We start from the raw sequence: 17,666 nt of genomic DNA, 5'->3' as shown, positions 1-17,666 counted from the left end.
ACTTAGAAATATGCTTTCTTTTTAGGGTAGTTTTAGGTTTACATGAAAATTACACAGAAAGTACAGAGAATATCTTAATAATGGCATTCTGCCCCTTATAGCTGTGCAAGGCCCTGTTGTGGCCCCTTGCATTGGTGTTAAACATTTCTAATAATTTTGAACCAGTATTAATAAATTTTTACTGAAATTCACATATTTTGTTACTGTTTATTCTTTGTATTGTAGAATTTTATGATAAATTTGTTGTCATGTATCTATTATACATGCATCGTACAGAATAGTTTCACTGTCCTGAAGATGTTCCGTGCTCCATTTGTTCTTTGTTTTTCTTCTCTTCCTGAATCCCTGAAAACCACTTATTGTTTTGTTACTGTCTTCAGTTCTGCCTTTTCAAGGAGGAAAATTTATAATTCATACACTATAGTAAATATTTGTTACAAAGCTCAAATTCTCTTTTTGGTATTTCAAACTTTGTTAAAATCATTCATATTTTTAAAGTCTTCAACATCAACTGGTTATATATATATATATTTACTTTGCAGTACTGAGAATTGAATTATGGGTGCTCTATCACTGAGCTACATTCATAGTACTTTTCAAAATTTTGAGACAGGGTCTTGCTAAATTGAGGAACTGGACTTTAACTTGTGATCCTCCTCTCAGCCCCCTGTCACTGGGATTACAGGGGTACACTAATACATCTGACTCAACTGCTTGTATTCTTGCCTTATAATACATATAAATGTATCATTTTTCATTCGTGCCAGCTATGCCACAATCATAATAAGGCTCTATTATGAACAAATTTCAATAACTGTAATTTTTTAAGGAACCTAAGGTCACTCCTTCAAATTAGAAGCAACAAATTAGGACCATAAAGTATATTTTAGGAAAAGAATGACTTTATTAGAAAAAGAAAATAAAACCACAAAGTCTGTGTAAGATCAAAGGACTCCTTCTGAAGGGTGAAATTTCTGCCCATATTCTGCCTGTTCTGGAAGGTTCTTTGTAAACATAAGGTAAGAGTCCAAAGTATATTCCTTCAAGTATTGGTTTGGGGATTACCTAGATTATCCATAATGTTCACAATAACAGAAAACTTTATAATCATTTCATATGGTACATTCTGCTGAGTCAGGAGGAACAAATAAGTTGAGGTACATAATCAGATATAAGAGGTTGAAATGTCTAACAAATAAGGCTATTTGGATGAGAGAGAAGCTGCCAGTCTGTGGATATGAGCATGTGGAACAATATTGATAAGCAGAGAACACCAATGTGAAAAAAGACCAGACAAACACTAGATAAATTTCACAAAAGATCATAGGCAAATAAGAGAATGACACAGAAGGGAAAAATATTTAAGGCAGTAACCCTTATATATCTGTTGGGACCTCAGCCAGTCTCATTTTCTACATATAGTCAATTCAAACTAACCAGTACACATGTATGCACATTTCCTAAAGGAACTCTCATTCCCCTAGGGAATATTCTATAAAATCTGCTATTAGAAGTTAAAAATTTCTATGTACTTCTTTTAGTTTAATCCAAAGTAAGAAGAATTCAAAAACTTCCATTCATCTCTTATCATCAGAGATCAATTTCTTGCTCCACAACTTCCTCATGGCATTTTTCACTTCTGCATTTCTCAATGTGTAAATCAGAGGGTTGAGCAAAGGTGTTCCAATGGTGTAAAACACAGCTATCATCTTATCCATGGGGAAGGTGGTTGCAGGCCTTGTGTATATAAATATGCAAGGTCCAAAGAACAAGATGACCACGGTGATGTGGGAGATACAGGTGGACAGGGCCTTTCTCCTCCCTTCTGCACTGTGGTTTCTCAGCGAATGCAAGATGATGACATAGGAGAACATGAGCACAACAAAACTCACTGTACAAATGGCCCCGCTGTTGGACACCAGGAGGAGGTTGGTCACATATATGTCTGTGCAGGCGAGCTTCAACAAGGGTTCCAAGTCACAGAAGTAGTGGTCGATCTCATTGGGACCACAGAAAGGCAAACGCAAGGCAAGAAAAATCTGAACTAAAGAATGCACACAGGACCCCACCCAGGCCACAGCCACCAACACACTGCAGACCCGGCGGCTCATGATGGTCATGTAGTGCAGGGGCTTACAGATGGCCACATAGCGGTCAATGGCCATGAGGATGAGGATGAAGATCTCCAGGCAGCCAAAGAAATGCAATGAAAAGACTTGGATTATGCACTCACTGAAAGAAATAGTGGCCTTCTTCCAAAGGGCATCCACAATTGTTCTAGGGGCTATGGAAGTAGAGAAGCAGGTGTCAGATAAGGATAAATAGAAAAGGAAGAAGTACATTGGACTGCCAAGTGCCCGACTGGTCTTGATGGTGGTGATAATCAGCAAGTTACCCAGCAATGTCCCCAAATAGAAAAGCAAAAATGTAACAAATACTATTTTCTTCCTAAATGGATCTTGTGTCAACCCTAGTAAGATGAACTCAGTCACATTATTGTTCAGCTGCATGATTCCATGAATGAGAGGAAGGGGTGAATGTGAGATGATTTATCTGCAAAAGAGAATGGATTTAATTTATGGTGTATTCTGTTAAGTTATGAAATATTTGAAAAAAATAGTTCATGGTGCTGTGTGTGATTATGGAATATTTAAAACAAATATAATATTACTCTCTGGCTACCTTCCTGCTATGATATTTTAATTATTCATATCAAAACTTGATTCCTCAATTTTTAGTGACCACTTAGTCGGGATATCATTTTTAAATAAGGATATGAATGTGATGCTTTTCTACACAATTCTTCAAATACAACTCTTCTTAACTTTGTCATGATTTTGATTGATTTTGCAATCTAGATATATGAATTGCACCTAAGAATTGTTTTTCACTTCTTTTTTTCATATTAAAAATTCTTTACGTGTATTTGCATGTTGAATACTTTGCATTAAAGACATATTTGATTGCCTTTGGAGCTTCATGATAAAACCATAAAATAACATACTACCCTCAAACTCATACAGTTTTTTATACGTGTAATAGATTACATATTTATGATACTTCATTATAAAAATAAATGATTTATAGCTACATAAATAATTCTACTTCTCTGCATATTTACCAACATGTATGCCAGCTTGAAAAGAGGAGTAAGAACCGTTTGCTTTTTTCCATGATGCTGTTTAACCTTCAAGCATCGTTATGACATTTAGTATTTGACATTAAAAAAGGCACTTAAATGAATGCTTTTATAGTTTGTTATAGCTCAAAATATCCCAACTTTATTTTTATTGTTCCCTTTTCTGAAAAGCAATCTTAGAGCCTTCACAGTCCCAAAAGACACTAATTTAACGGAGGAGTTATCCTACTTGATAGTTAAACATTTTCATGGTTGATGTTTTAAACTTAATTCAGACCTGAATTGGTTGTGTGTCATGGTTACTACCAATCAGTTGGTTAGGACCAGATCAGGATCATAGTGTCTCAAACTTCACATTGAAATGTGAGAAATGACAGGGGATGTGGTTTAAAAAGACACAGAATAATTAGTAACCAATTTCATTCAATTTCTTTCCATTCCTTTCATATTCAATGTTTAGTCACTTTTCAAATGTCACTTTAAAAATAAAGTTTTCACTAGTATGTGTAAATATGTATAAGAGAGTGTTTATACATATATATATATATATATATATATAACTATTACATATAGTGATTCATGTATATATGTAATTATACTATAGAATTATACATATAATTATATATACATGTATATAATATCATTCCCATATCCTACCAATTTTCAGGAAAAGCTCTTTTTTTATATTTATGTATATATTTTAAGATAAATTATGCACCATAAATACATGACTTATTTAACTTTTTAATGATTTTTAGTCCTTTTCAAATATGTAACCAATAGTATCACAATGACATTAAGTTCCCAGCAACTTCTGCAGCCACAAAGCCCATTTCAATCATTTTATGTTCTAGATAAACAATTGTACATTCATCATGTATTTCTTGATATCTTTGAAGACACTTTTCTGTGCCCCCAAGCACATTTCAAGGATTTTTTTCAAACACAGTTTATTTTGTAATCTACAATACTCTGGAATCAAGATATTAGGGAACATAGTGCTCACACCACCAAATATTTCCTGGAGTATGTTATCTCATGTTAGGTTCAGCTGCCTTGTGGTCATACTGAAGGTTAATATGTATATCTTATGGGATCTCTATTATGGGGAAGTGAAGAATCCAGATGTTAAAGCAGAGCAGAGTATTAAAGCTGATCTTGCTCTTTCTTTTCCAGAAGAGCCTTTTAATTTCCATCTGGTTAAACTTCAGGACTTATCTTTTGAGGAGGATCTCTAAGGCAGCTTTTGATGATAGTCTTATGATTAAGAAAATTATCATTCTTGTTCCCTACAAGCTTTCTTTACAGCTTGTAAATAACATCATATATTACTCTTTAGCACACAAGCTTCCTTCCTAGAATAAGAGCATTGGAAAAATATGTGCTCTCAGGATATTATTCTCCAAGTTCCAAACCAACACCTGTACAATGTAGGTATCCTCTAAATGTTTTTGAATCACTTATTCTTTACCACTTCTGAAATGCAATAGCATTTACCACTGTTGTAGTACCATGATTACCAAGCACATTAACATCATTAATTTACTGGGGCTTTCTATCTATCCTGTATGTAGAGACATAAACATGCTCCTAATTTATAAATCCAGGAACAAAATAAAACAACAACCTAAGATTGATTTTAAATAATTTGGCAAATTCACTCCACAACCTGAATTTGAAAAAAATTTTAACTTTAAAAAACACCATGTTGTGATTCATGATATTGGGGATGTAAAACTCATAAAATGATCATTTTAAAGTGTTTGGTTGTTTTTATGTTTGTTTCTCATGAATCCTTTCACCTTAAGGATAAAGGAAGAGGATTTACATGTCCTCTTGATATTAATTCATATTTTCATGTGTGTATGTGTGTTTACATACACATAATGGTTTGGAGACAAAAATGTCACTAGAACTAGGTTCATCCTGTAATGCCTGGAACAGTGAGTGGTTCACATCTTTAATCCCAGCTACTTGGGAGGCAGAAACAGGGAAGTTGCAAATTATGAGGCCATCTTGGGCAATTTAGGGAAAGATTTCATTAAAAAAAATAAGTGTAGCTCAGATGTAGAATACTTCAGCCTTCAATACCTACTACCATAAAACAAAAAAGCATCAAAACCACATCACCTTTGAATTAATGTTCTCACCTTGAATCTTCAGACAAAATCAGCCAAATTTAGAATGGAAAAATTTGTCAAAATGATGTTAATGAACAGATAACCTGTTGGCATGGTGGGTACCAGAAGTGCTGGAAGCAAGGTAAAATGTCTTGTGTGGACAACAGAGGAACGTGGAATACAGCACCAAGGGTCTCCTATGATTTCATGCTACAGAGTGAGACCACAGCGAGGAGCTCTGCTGCTCCTTCAGGACTCTCTCCAGAACTACCCAACCCTCCCAGATTCAGTCTAATACATCAGGAAAATATCCACATTGACTTTATTTCTATTCAGAATCCCCCATTCTTTGTGGGAAAGCTGATGTGCTCCCATGATGTTTTATTGCCCATAACCCAAATTTGGGAGTAATATAATCTCTCCTGGAGCTTCATGAATCCTGCTCATTGACCAAGACATGCTCTGGAGAACAGCCTGGTATATGGTCCAGAGCTCATCATGGAATTCAGTACCCATGCCCATGCATTGTATATCTACCTGCCACAAATATCATGAAATAAATGTACAGTTAGTTATTCCTCTTTTAAATGTTATGAGAGAGAGCAGGAGTTCTGTGGAGAAGCAAGGGTGGGTTGGACAACACATTGAAGAAGTCTGAACAGAGCAAATATTGAAGAAAATGGAAAGCTCTTTATCCAAAGTATTTTCAGGAACTCCCTCCTGTGCCTTATCTATCTATCTATCTATCTATCTATCTATCTATCTATCTATCTATCTATCTATCTATCTGTTATCTATCTATCTTTCACCTTCATTACACAGTGTTTAGCCTATGAACATTGTAATGTTTATTCTGAACAATAATGATTCTACTTATAAGTCTCAGAAATGTGTCAAGTACAAATTATGTTCTTATGATACCATTTAGGAAACATGCAAGAAACACAAACCGTATACTGTGATAAACAACATGCATTCCAGACTCTCACTTGGAGGTGGAGAAGCTGGCATTCTTTCGTAGCTTGTCAAAGTCATTATTTGCAATGTCTTTTTCTCTCAGTTCTGAGCAGGCATAATCTCTGCTCATTTTCTAGTACCCAAACACCTACTGAGGATGTATTCTGCCAAGCAACCTAATCCAAAAACATGAACAGACCTCTTTTTTTTTTCATTCTTCCACTTTAAGAAATTGTGGTACATTTTAAATAATTATGTCCTCCATTTTCCCCCACATAAACATGGCTTTCACATGCCTGGGTGCTCATAAATTATTAGTTGAGCACAAAGGATAATTTCTTCCCAATACTTGTTTTTTATTCATTTATGCTATATATTAACATTAATCTAAAAGAAGCCACTTGAATTGTTTTTTAAAAACAAAAACTTCCTTTCTCAGAGTATATGTCAGTAGTATAATCAGGAGACCTATAGAATTAAATTTGAAAGTTATACTGGATTACTCTGTAATAATGCCTCTCTGTCCACAAAGACGGAAATAATATATTGCTTACCCGTTAGAGGACTCTCTGAATTAATGTCAGGTGTGCTCATCCTGTTTTTATAGAAAACTAGAAAATTAAGGTCCTCTCTATATTCCAGGGAGGTTATTTTAAGACATAATGATGCAAGGCATTAGTATCTAAGAGAGTATTATCCCTAAGGCTTCTCCTACTTTGCTGCTCATCAGCATGTTAATTGTAATGCACTTAAGTTTTGGTTTCCTACTTTGACTATAAGAATAGAAAGCTGATCCTTCTCACAATAATTAATGAAATACAAACAAGGGTTTTGACAGGTTAAGTACTCCAGGTTGAGCAAAGGTCCAGGATAAAAGAGAAAAACCACCCATAGATAAGGAAGCAGAGAGTAGAGAAGGGGAATAAAAGAAAACCAAAATGATACTAGTGAAAATAGAAGTGGATAATCAGGACACAACTCTACTCCTACCCAATGCCCTATGTTGCCTCATCTTGCTGTAGAAGACAAGTTCTCTAGGTCTTGTAATTAATTTGCAAGTACAATCTAGGGACATCAGTGCAGCATTCTGAAATCACAGGTTCCATGCTGTGGGCTTCAGACGCCCCCCACTACAAAACAACAGATTTATAGAATATATTCTGAAGATTAATAATTACATTAAACATGGATTGCAAAATAATTTTCAAATTAATTTCCACTTGGTTTGCTAACACATGTGAGTAAAACAACACTTCTTAACAAAGACATTTGTGTTGAAATAATTTTATTTTCCAAATATTTCTGTATTTGTCACTTTGCATTAGTTGTAGTTTCAAGTCACATACAAATTCCATGAGGTATAAATCAACAATAGTTCATGAGAGAAAAGTGAAGCTCATAGAAGTTAAGTAGCTTGCTCAGCTTACATATTTAGTAAATTCATTAACAAGGTCTGCACTAATGATAGTCTTATTTTATGGTTTTTAATATTTCCATATATTTTTCTACACCAGTTAAAGAAACCTAGAAAGCTATAAAAACAAATTTCTATTGGCTGAGTTATGTGGCCTCAGGTTGTGGAGCTTAAAATCCATAGTGAGTTAATGAGGTTATGTTGAAATTCAGGTATCCATGGGGTATGCAAATGGAAAAGTTTCAGTTGACAGATGAAGACAGAGGAAGGTTTTTTTTTTTTAAAGTCTGAATTTCTAGACAAGGTTGTAGAGCTTGTTTTGGTAATAATTAATTTTAAATATTAATTTAAATTATGATATTGAGTGAGTTCATCTGAGAAATAATTTGAGATATTAGAAAAGCCAATCATCTTTAAAATGTAGGATGACACCAATCTCTAGCCAAAGGGGGATATTGAAGTGACTACCCACCCTTCAACATGACTAATCGAAAGAGAAGTTATAAATTCTAATTGTCCCTGCATTTTAGGAAATTAATTTGTTGAAAATCATCTTTGACAGGAGACATGGTTGAAAAATTCTCTGTTGGAATATAGGAGTGTATATTCTTGTGCATGTGTTGGTGTGTGTGTGTATGTGTGTGTGTGTGCACATGTGTTGGTGTTATGCAAAGAAAAGACTGAACAAATCTATGATGGACTCATATTCCCACGGTTGCTAATTATAAGACCCTCATTGTACCTGATTTGTCAATTGTGGGACACCAATGTGAGCACTGGGTTTTATTAGGTTTCAGGAAACAAATAACAAAAAAATGGATATAAAAACAGAATATGAAGAAGCTACATAGGGAAAAATGGAAGATGCTTTTATATACCAAAAGCATTAGTAGTCAAATTAAAACTGAAGAAACAAGCCAGGCATAGTGTCATTTGATTACAGGCCATGGTCATCTGAAGATGAAATGAAAAAACTACATGGATCAAGAGTTCCAGTCCAGCTTGGGCAACACAGAAAGACCCTGTCTTAAAAAAATAAACAAACAGAATAATACAGTGACACAGCCACATCAATGTTTATAGCAGCTCAACACACAATAGCTGAACTAGGGAACCAACCTAGATGTCCTTCAACAGATGAATGGATAAAGCAAACATGGTATATACACAATGGAATACTACTCTTCAATAAACAAGAATGAAATGATGGCATTTGCTGACCAATGGATGGAGCTAGAGAATATCATGCTAAGTAAAATAAGCTAATCTCTCCAAACTAAAAGCTAAATGTTTTCACTGATATGTTGATGTTAGTGCATAAGAAGGAGGCAGGATCTAGGGAAGAATTGTGACTTTGGATTAGGCAGAGGGGAGTAGGGGGGTATAGGGGTAAGGAGGATAGTAGAATGAACTGGACATTATTACCTTATGTGCATATATAATTAAATGACTAGTGTGATTCTACATCATGTACAACCAGAATGAGAAGTTATACTCCATTTATATATAATATGTCAAAGTGCATTCTGCTATCATGTATAACTAATTAAAACAAATAAAAAAATGAAAAAAACACACAAACAAACCAAAACTGTGGAAGTGAAGGAAAATAATTTTTTAAAGTTCTGTTACACCATATCCATCTAAATCACAATTTCAGAGTGACTACCCACTCTCAAACATGATTGATCTAAAAGGAAACTATGAATTTTAATTATCTCTGCATTTTAGGAACTGAGTGGGATAAATAATCATCTCTGACAGAAGACATGGTCTGAAATGGCCATATTTTCTCATTTAATAATGCTGAGGCTGGGGTCTTTATAATACACTGAAGCTAAGGAGTATTGACCCTTAATGGTACAGTTCAGGGCTTGCAAAACTAACATGGAGCTGTTAATATGCTCCTCACACTTGGGCATGACAATTCCATTAACAATTATAACTTGTGAATAATCTATACAACCCTTTGTAGACAGCACAAATAAACTGGTGGTGCATACTTATAATCCCAGCAGCTTGAGAGTACCAGGCAGGAGGACTGCTAGTTCACACACAGCCTCAGCAAATTAGAAAGGCCCTAAGCAACTTAGAAAGACCCTGTCAAAAGTAAAACTAAAGAGGGCTGGGGATATGACTCAGAAGTAAAGCATCCCTGAGTTCAATCAGAGCAGTGATGTGCTCACCCCAATCTCATTGAAGAGAGACAAGCAGTATGAGGATTTTCTGAATGCATATAGTCTTTTCACTTGTTTCTTTGACATTATCAGTTTTGCAGATCATATCATTTTTATCTTCAAACTGGATTCTATATCTTTGTCTTAAGTCTCTAAAAATACATTGTATCTTCAGCGCAGTTTAAAAAAGAACTTTTAGTTTGCAACATCTATTATTTTATTTTCCTATTTCTTGAGTCACACAGTTTTGTTATTATACTTTCAATGCCCTAATGAGTTAAGTAGCTGAATATCTCAAAGATTTTCACTAGCACATTTAAGAATCTCGCAAATAGAGTTTTATCTTACTAGTGAAAGGAAATAATAAATTAAAATAAACTAAAACGTAAAAGGAAAGCCTCTGATTAAAAAGAATATAAGTTTTCAAATAGAAACTAGACATGAAATGAAATGGGAAGTCCTGATACACTGAATCCATTCCTTTGCCTTAAAATGTTCATGAGGAAGACCAATATTTTGTTGTAAATCTATTATAAAAGAAATTAAATACAAATAACTGTACGTTGTTGGTAGATGTTCGAAAGTTTGAACAGGTGGGATTTTTATAAATGTCTTCCTTCTTACCAAACCTGTATGCAGACAGTGTTGTGAGATGTAGCTCACAGGCAGCCAGAATTGAGCTCTCAGAAAAATTATGAGCCAGAATTAGTATTTTGGGGAAACTCCTGTCTATTGGTCAGGAGAACAATTCATCAGCAGGAAATCAAATGTAATGATATTAGAGTTCAAAGGGGTAGTCAGGAAAGTGGAAAACAAAAGACTCTTAAAAAGTCTATTGGAGCATGATATTTTGAATACTCTAGCACTGACACACACAAAAATGACTTAATATGGTCAACTAACTAAAAAACTAAGAAACCCACAACATATGCAATGATAGTAAGATATATCCACAATATTCAGACATGATTGAAATCAATGTCTGTACTTATTCATCAAATCATAACTGAATAAGTATAAGACATGGCCCTCAGTTCACGCCTTGTTTTCTGATGCAGTTTTAACATGCCAAAGCTTTCTCATGGCATTTTTCACCTCTGCATTCCTCAGCGTGTAGATCAGTGGGTTGAGGAAGGGTGTGCCAATGGTATAAAACACTGCCACCATCTTGTCCATGGGGAACGTGGTTGGGGGGCGTGTATATATGAATATACAGGGACCAAAGAACAAGACAACAACAATGATGTGAGACGTGCAAGTGGACAGAGCTTTTTTCCTCCCTTCTGCACTGTGGTTTCTCAATGAATGCAAGATGACAACATATGAGATCATCAAAATAACAAAGCTGCTGGAACAAATTGCCCCACTGTTAGTAACCAACAGCAGATTGATCATGTATGTGTCCATACAGGCAAGTTTTAGCAAGGGCTGCAGATCACAGCAGTAATGGTCAATCAAGTTAGGTCCACAGAAGGGCAATCTCAAGGCCAGGATAATCTGAGCTATGGAATGTATAAAGGACCCTATCCAGGCAAGGACAATCAAGATGTGACAGACCTGCCTCCTCATGATCCTTGGGTAATGCAAAGGCTTACAGATGGCCACATAGCGATCAGCAGCCATGAGGATGAGGACAAAGATCTCCATGCAGCCAAATAAATGCAGTGCAAAGACCTGTGTCATGCACTCATTGTAGGATATGACTTTCTTTGCAGAGAGAGCATCCACAATTAATCTAGGGGCTGTGGAAGTGGAAAAGCAGGAATCAGCAAAGGACAGATAAAACAGGAAGAAGTACATGGGGCTTCCAAGCGTCCGGCTGCACTTGATGGTCACAATAATGAGCATATTCCCCACTACAGTCCCCATATAGAAAATTAAGAAGATTAAAAACACCATTTTCTGCCTCAGAGGATCCTGTGTCAATCCTAGCAATACAAACTCAGTCACATTGATCTTTTGCTGCATCATCTCAGTTGATATGGGGGTATCACAATTTGGAAACCCCCTATCTGCAAAGAAGAAAAGAAGAAAATGTAAAATGAATACTAAACAAATATGCTTTGAATATTAATTATCAAACATGAAGCTGAAAATTTCAAAGAGATTAGCATTTACATTTTTATATATTTTTTTCTGAATAAAATCGAATTTCTAGAATTTATTTAATGCATTTACAATTTATTTAATAAATTTACCAATTATATTTGAAAATAAGGAAATAGCAAACTAATAAATAGCAAGAGCTTCCTCAAGCAAATGTGTGTGTGTATCACATTTAGTATATAAAAGCATAATTTTTCAAATACAAATGGATCACAGATCTGTCTTAAAAATTTAACAGAGGGCAAAGAACATATTACCAAGCAGAATCTCATCTTTATTAAAAAGATTAAGCATATTAACAAATGCTCCATTTCATTCAGAGTTCATGCATTCAAATTAAAATTCCAGTTGGATATCCTTTGCACCTATATCAAATAAATAAAGCAATACTTTGATAACTGTATTTTTAACAAAAGATATGTAGAAATGTGTGATAAATAGTCAGTTACACCTATCTTTGGTGGGTTCAAGTGCTTGCAAGCTCCTAGTGATCTCAAAGCTTGTAGTCTCACAACTGTACAAAGACGTTGATCCAGAGATTCCTTTCCCTTAGACACAGCCAGTCAGGCACAAAGAATCATTTTAGAGCTGATAAGTAAATCCAACAAGCAGCAGGGAACAAGACTAATACTGCAGCCCTTTCAGTGGTAGTTAAAAAGAAAAAGCAAAGGGAGGGCTGGGGGTATAGCTCAGACGGTAGAGTGCTTGCCTCCCATGCACAAGGCCCTGGGTTCAATGCCCTCTGAGTTTAATCCTTAGGAAAAAAAAAAAAATGAAGCAACCTTTAAGATCAAAATGCTAATGAAAAAATCAAGGATGATATTATTATGTAAATACTGATTACTATAAAGAACACCTTGTAAGTTGTAATTCAAAATTTCAACAGGGGCTGGGCTCAGGGGCACAAACCTGCTTCCAAGAGCCTCAGGAGGGAGGCTGAGGCAGGATTTCTTGAGAGTTGAAAGCTAGCCTCAGCAATAGCGAGGCACTAAGAAACTCAGTGAGACCCTGTCTCTAAACCCCTACAAAATAGGGATGGGGATGTGGCTCAGTGGTTGAGTGTCCCTTAGTTTAAAGTTTAATCCCTGGTAACCCTCCCCCCCCAAAAAAGATTTCAACATGGTATTCTCATAGGATGATAAAATTTTCATTAACAGAAAAAAATATGGTTGCATATATATACATCCTTATACAAATAAATATTATTTTAAAGACCATAAAATATTTGCAGGGTGGACACTGATTTCTTTGAAGTGAGGAAGTGCTATTTTTACATGACTCACTTTAATAATATTTGAAAATATTATTATATAATATTAAATATATAATCATACCCCAATTAGAAAAAAAGTTGAAATACCTTACCTTAGGAGAGACTATTATTCATATCAACATGTTATTGATTCATCACAACTATCCTCTGTTGTGTACAGGACAGATGTATTAATTTTAGACATCACTGAGCTTCAGCAACAGGAGAGGTAATTGTAAGACTCAGCACTGTTTAAGTGCATCATAAACCACCACACTGTATTAACTACAGGTTTACTTGCTTCATATGTATATTTTATAAATATATTCCTTATGGGAGCTATTTAGGAAACAGAGATGAAGAAAACGTTCTTGTCTTCTATAATTAAGTAATATAAAATATGTTCATTTATATCAACAAATCAATTTTCTTTTCTTATCTCTATAGATAGCTAGATTTAGATATGTAATCATCCTAACACATCTGTGTGGCACTGTGTATGTGTGTGTGTGTGTGTGTGTGTGTGTGTGTGTGTTTTAGGCATAAGAATGGTATATATCGGAGTAAATTGAATAAGAGAATCAAGATATTTTCTATGGATATAAATAGGTATTGTTCTATATCATTTTTTTACTTAGCTACTATTGAAGAAAAGGTATTCCTACATTTCACAATATGAATGGCAACATCTAAAACACCAAAACTATTACTCCTATTTATACCTTATAACCATACCTATCAACAACCATACCTAGTAGTGCCACTTTCTATTTACTGTGCCTATTATTTTATTTTATTGGTACTTAGTTGTACATGACAGTAGAATCCATTTTGATAAAATTATAAAAGCACAGGATTTATCTTATTCTAATTGGGACTCCTTTTTTTTGGTGGACACATGGTGGAGTTCACTTAGGAAAATTATGTTACATTTATTCTACTGTCTTTCAGAATAGCATGCTAAATGATAAAAAGCCAGTTCCAAAAAACCAAAGGTAGAATGTTTACTCTGATATGTGGAAGCTAAACCACAATAAAGAGAAGGAGGGGAAGAAGAGAAGTTCAGTAGATTAGACAATGGGGAAAGACTGTAAGGAAGGGAGGATAGGAAGAGGAAAGACAGAAGAATAAATCTAACATATTTTTTAAAAAATCATGTTCTCATTTTAGATTGTAAAGCATTTCTATAAAATATCCTAAAGGTCCTATTCTTCAACAAAGCCCTGGAATTGTGTTAGATACTGTTTTGACATTAATCTGACTCATTTTCTGAAGTTTAAATACAAATCATACCAACTTTACTAACTTTGGCAAGATTAGAATGCAAGGTTAGAATGTTCATTTGCCCTCTTTCCAAGGTAATTTAGAGTCTACTTACTCAAAGGAGAATTTTAAATGTGGTCCTAAATCAATCCCTGATTTTTCTGCAGTCATGATGTCTTTGGTCTCACCAACAAGTTTATGCTCTAAGCTGCATGCTGGAAGGCAAACTAAACTGGCTCCAGATTCATTCAGCACTTTCTGAAATCTACCCACACACAGGATTTTCACTAGGACTTTCCTCCCTTTTGCCTGCCTTAGAGATGTATTTCATATGAATGATGCAAATTAAAGGTGTCCTGGGAAGAAATTCCCTGAAGTGTCCCATCCCTCTCAGGTGAAAAATAAGTCATATATGATGAGTAACTTAATCTTCAATTTGTTTCAGATTATGAGATAAAGAGGTTATTTATTCTTGTAATTAAAGATACTAATTTGGGTAATATGCAGCAGTTTGGGCTACAAAAAAAAAAAAGTAGGAATTTATCTTCCAATACTATTCTCCAATAAAATGACAGTGCCTTTTTGAAAGAGTGTCTGTTTCCAGAACTGGACTGGGAATACATAGGAGCAACTGGAGCATCTTACAGTGGTAGAGAATGGGTTATTGCTGAAACACACATAGGCTCACAGTGATGGGAATGTGGGACAGAGATATAGGGTCAACCGAAAGAGCCTACAGGGATCAAAACTGAAAATATAGCAGCAACATAAGTAAGTAAACCATACTGAAATATAGCCTGAAGTATGACATATCCATCCAAGAGTCCGCAGTGCTATAATTGAATAAATAACTAAACAGAGGAGAATAGAGAAACTTATATGAATATAAATTTGAAGTATTTACAAAGACAAGGTATCCTGGAAGTTTTAGAGGACACCCATGCCTCCTCTTGTGGGCTGTGTGAATAGTGACTTTCTTCCAAACAAGATAGTATTGAATGGGGGACAAGTGGATGCAGAGAGGAATGCAACCATGGCTGCCTCAGCCAATTGGGCAAGTTCCTTCTGAGCAAGTGTAAAGTCACACTGGTGGCACATACCCACTGATGTGACATGATAAAAATAAAACTTTATTTCTTTGCTATTCCTTCCTCCAAAATCTCACAATTCCAGGCTGAGTAACAGCAGGCAAGCAATACCTGAGAATGTTAGTTCAAAATGTTGACTTGCTTTCCTGAAAAGTGTCAAGGTCATTGAAAAACAAAGACAGTATCCCTGTCTATCTGTGCTGACAAAAACACGACTAAATCAATGTGTCATCTTGGACAGGATTCTGAAGAGAAAAATGATAGGACATAAAAATTGGGATATCTGAATAAAATATGAATCTCAGTCAATAATTGTGTGCTAATATTTATTTATTTGTTTTGAAAAATGTAATCAATAAATTAGCAAAAGACCTAAATAGATACTTCTCAACTTAAGAAATACAAGTGAAAACAAATACTTGAAAAAAAATGTTCAACATCTTTATCAATCAGAAAAATGGAAATCAAAATTTTGTTGAGATTTCATCTCACTCCAGTCCAAATGGCAATCATCAAGAATACAAATAATAATAAATGCTGACAAAGGTGTGGGGGAAAAGGTACATCCACACAGTGCATTTGACTGCAAATTAATGCAATCACTTTGGAAAGCAGAATTAAGATTTCTTTAAAGACTAGAAGTGGAATCACAATCAATCCGACTTTCCCACTCTTTGGTATTTATCTAAAAGAATTAAAATCAGCATATTGTAGTGATATAGGCACTAAAATGTTTATAGAAGTGCAATTCACAACAGCCAAATTATGGAACCAGCCCAGGTGTCCATGAGATGATGAATAAATAAAGAATATATGGTGCATATACACAGTGAAGTTTTACTCAGCCCTAAAGAAGAATGGAATTATGTTATTAGGTGGAAAATGGATGGAACTGCAGAACTTCATGATAAGTTAAATAAACCATACCCAGAGTTAAGGCTTGACTCTTTTCTCTCTAATGAAAAAGCTAAGGCAAAATAAAGGGGAAAGTGGGGGAAGGAAATGTGAAAATAGAAGGGAGATCCGAAGGAGATGTTGAAGCTCGGATAATTACTAGTGTCCCATCCCAATAGGCCATTGCTACTCTGCTGCTTTTAGGTTTCTTTACACCATAGATTAATTTTGCCTCTTCTAGAAACTTATATAAATAAAATCATAAATAATGTACTCTTTTATGAACAGGTTCTTTCATTCATCAAAATATTGTTGCTATTAATTACAGGTATTGTGCTTATCAGTGCTTGTCTCCTTTTTCTTGCTGAAGTATATTTCATTATATATATATATATATATATATATATATATATATACCAGAGTCTTCATTTTTTATTAATAGACACTTGAATCTCTTGATGTACTTAGCTATTATTCACAAACCTGCCTAAATTGTATAATACAATCATTTTATGAACATACTGTATTTCTTGAACAAAGAGCTAGAAATTGGATCATTGGGATATATTTTAAGTGCATATTTACTTACTTGGTGAGCAGTCAGGACTTTAATAAAAGTTGTTCTCAGTGGTGCACATCTGTAATCCCAGAAACTCATGAGGGTGAGACAAGAGGATTGCAAGTTCAAAGCCAGGCTCAGCAACTTAGTATGCCCTAAGCAACTCAGTGAAACCCTGTCTCTAAATACAATATAGAAGGAAGTTCAGGCCCAGGTCAAGCCCAGGACTACCCCATCCCTGCCCACCTGTGGACCCTTCAGCAAGCTCAGGTCCAGGCTTAGGACTGCCCATGCTGACCCAGCCTGGAGACCAGGCCTAGTCCACACCCATGGGACACTGCAGATATTGCCATAGCTCTTGCTACATGGCCCTCCCCATGTAATGGCTTTCACCCTGGGACAATAGACAGGGCCTGAAGCCATCTGAATCTCCAAACAGGCAGCCCAAAGCCATTGTAAGGCCACTCTTCCAGCTCCATCACTGAAAGTGGTTTCATCCATCTTGGGACACTCCTGCCACTATCTTTGCTATTGCTGTCACAATCTTTAGTTGCAGCAGCATCTATCTTGGGACACTGGCTGCGAACTGGAAGCCCAACACCAAGGTGAGGTACAGGTAATCTTCAGGAACACTACAAAAGTATAGGGTATAAACTGTAATACCTCAGATCTGCACTGCAAGAAAGGATGACACAAT

General features: G+C 35.3%; 2 protein-coding genes across 2 annotated transcripts; both read right to left on the bottom strand.

Moving 5' to 3' along the window:
* Nucleotides 1–1,577: 1,577 nt before the first annotated feature.
* On the bottom strand, nt 1,578–2,510 carry LOC101973735 (olfactory receptor 4C16). Its single transcript, XM_013360620.2, has one exon. The coding sequence runs from the start codon at nt 2,508–2,510 to the stop codon at nt 1,578–1,580; it is 933 nt and encodes a 310-aa protein (XP_013216074.2).
* An 8,332-nt stretch (nt 2,511–10,842) lies between these two features.
* LOC101966140 (olfactory receptor 4C11) lies at nt 10,843–11,775 on the bottom strand. Its single transcript, XM_005329948.2, has one exon. The coding sequence runs from the start codon at nt 11,773–11,775 to the stop codon at nt 10,843–10,845; it is 933 nt and encodes a 310-aa protein (XP_005330005.2).
* Nucleotides 11,776–17,666: the final 5,891 nt, after the last annotated feature.

The sequence above is a fragment of the Ictidomys tridecemlineatus genome, chromosome 4 (assembly GCF_052094955.1).
Source record: "Ictidomys tridecemlineatus isolate mIctTri1 chromosome 4, mIctTri1.hap1, whole genome shotgun sequence".
Classification (NCBI taxonomy): domain Eukaryota; kingdom Metazoa; phylum Chordata; class Mammalia; order Rodentia; family Sciuridae; genus Ictidomys; species Ictidomys tridecemlineatus.
This window is presented reverse-complemented; position numbering and strand designations above follow the sequence as displayed.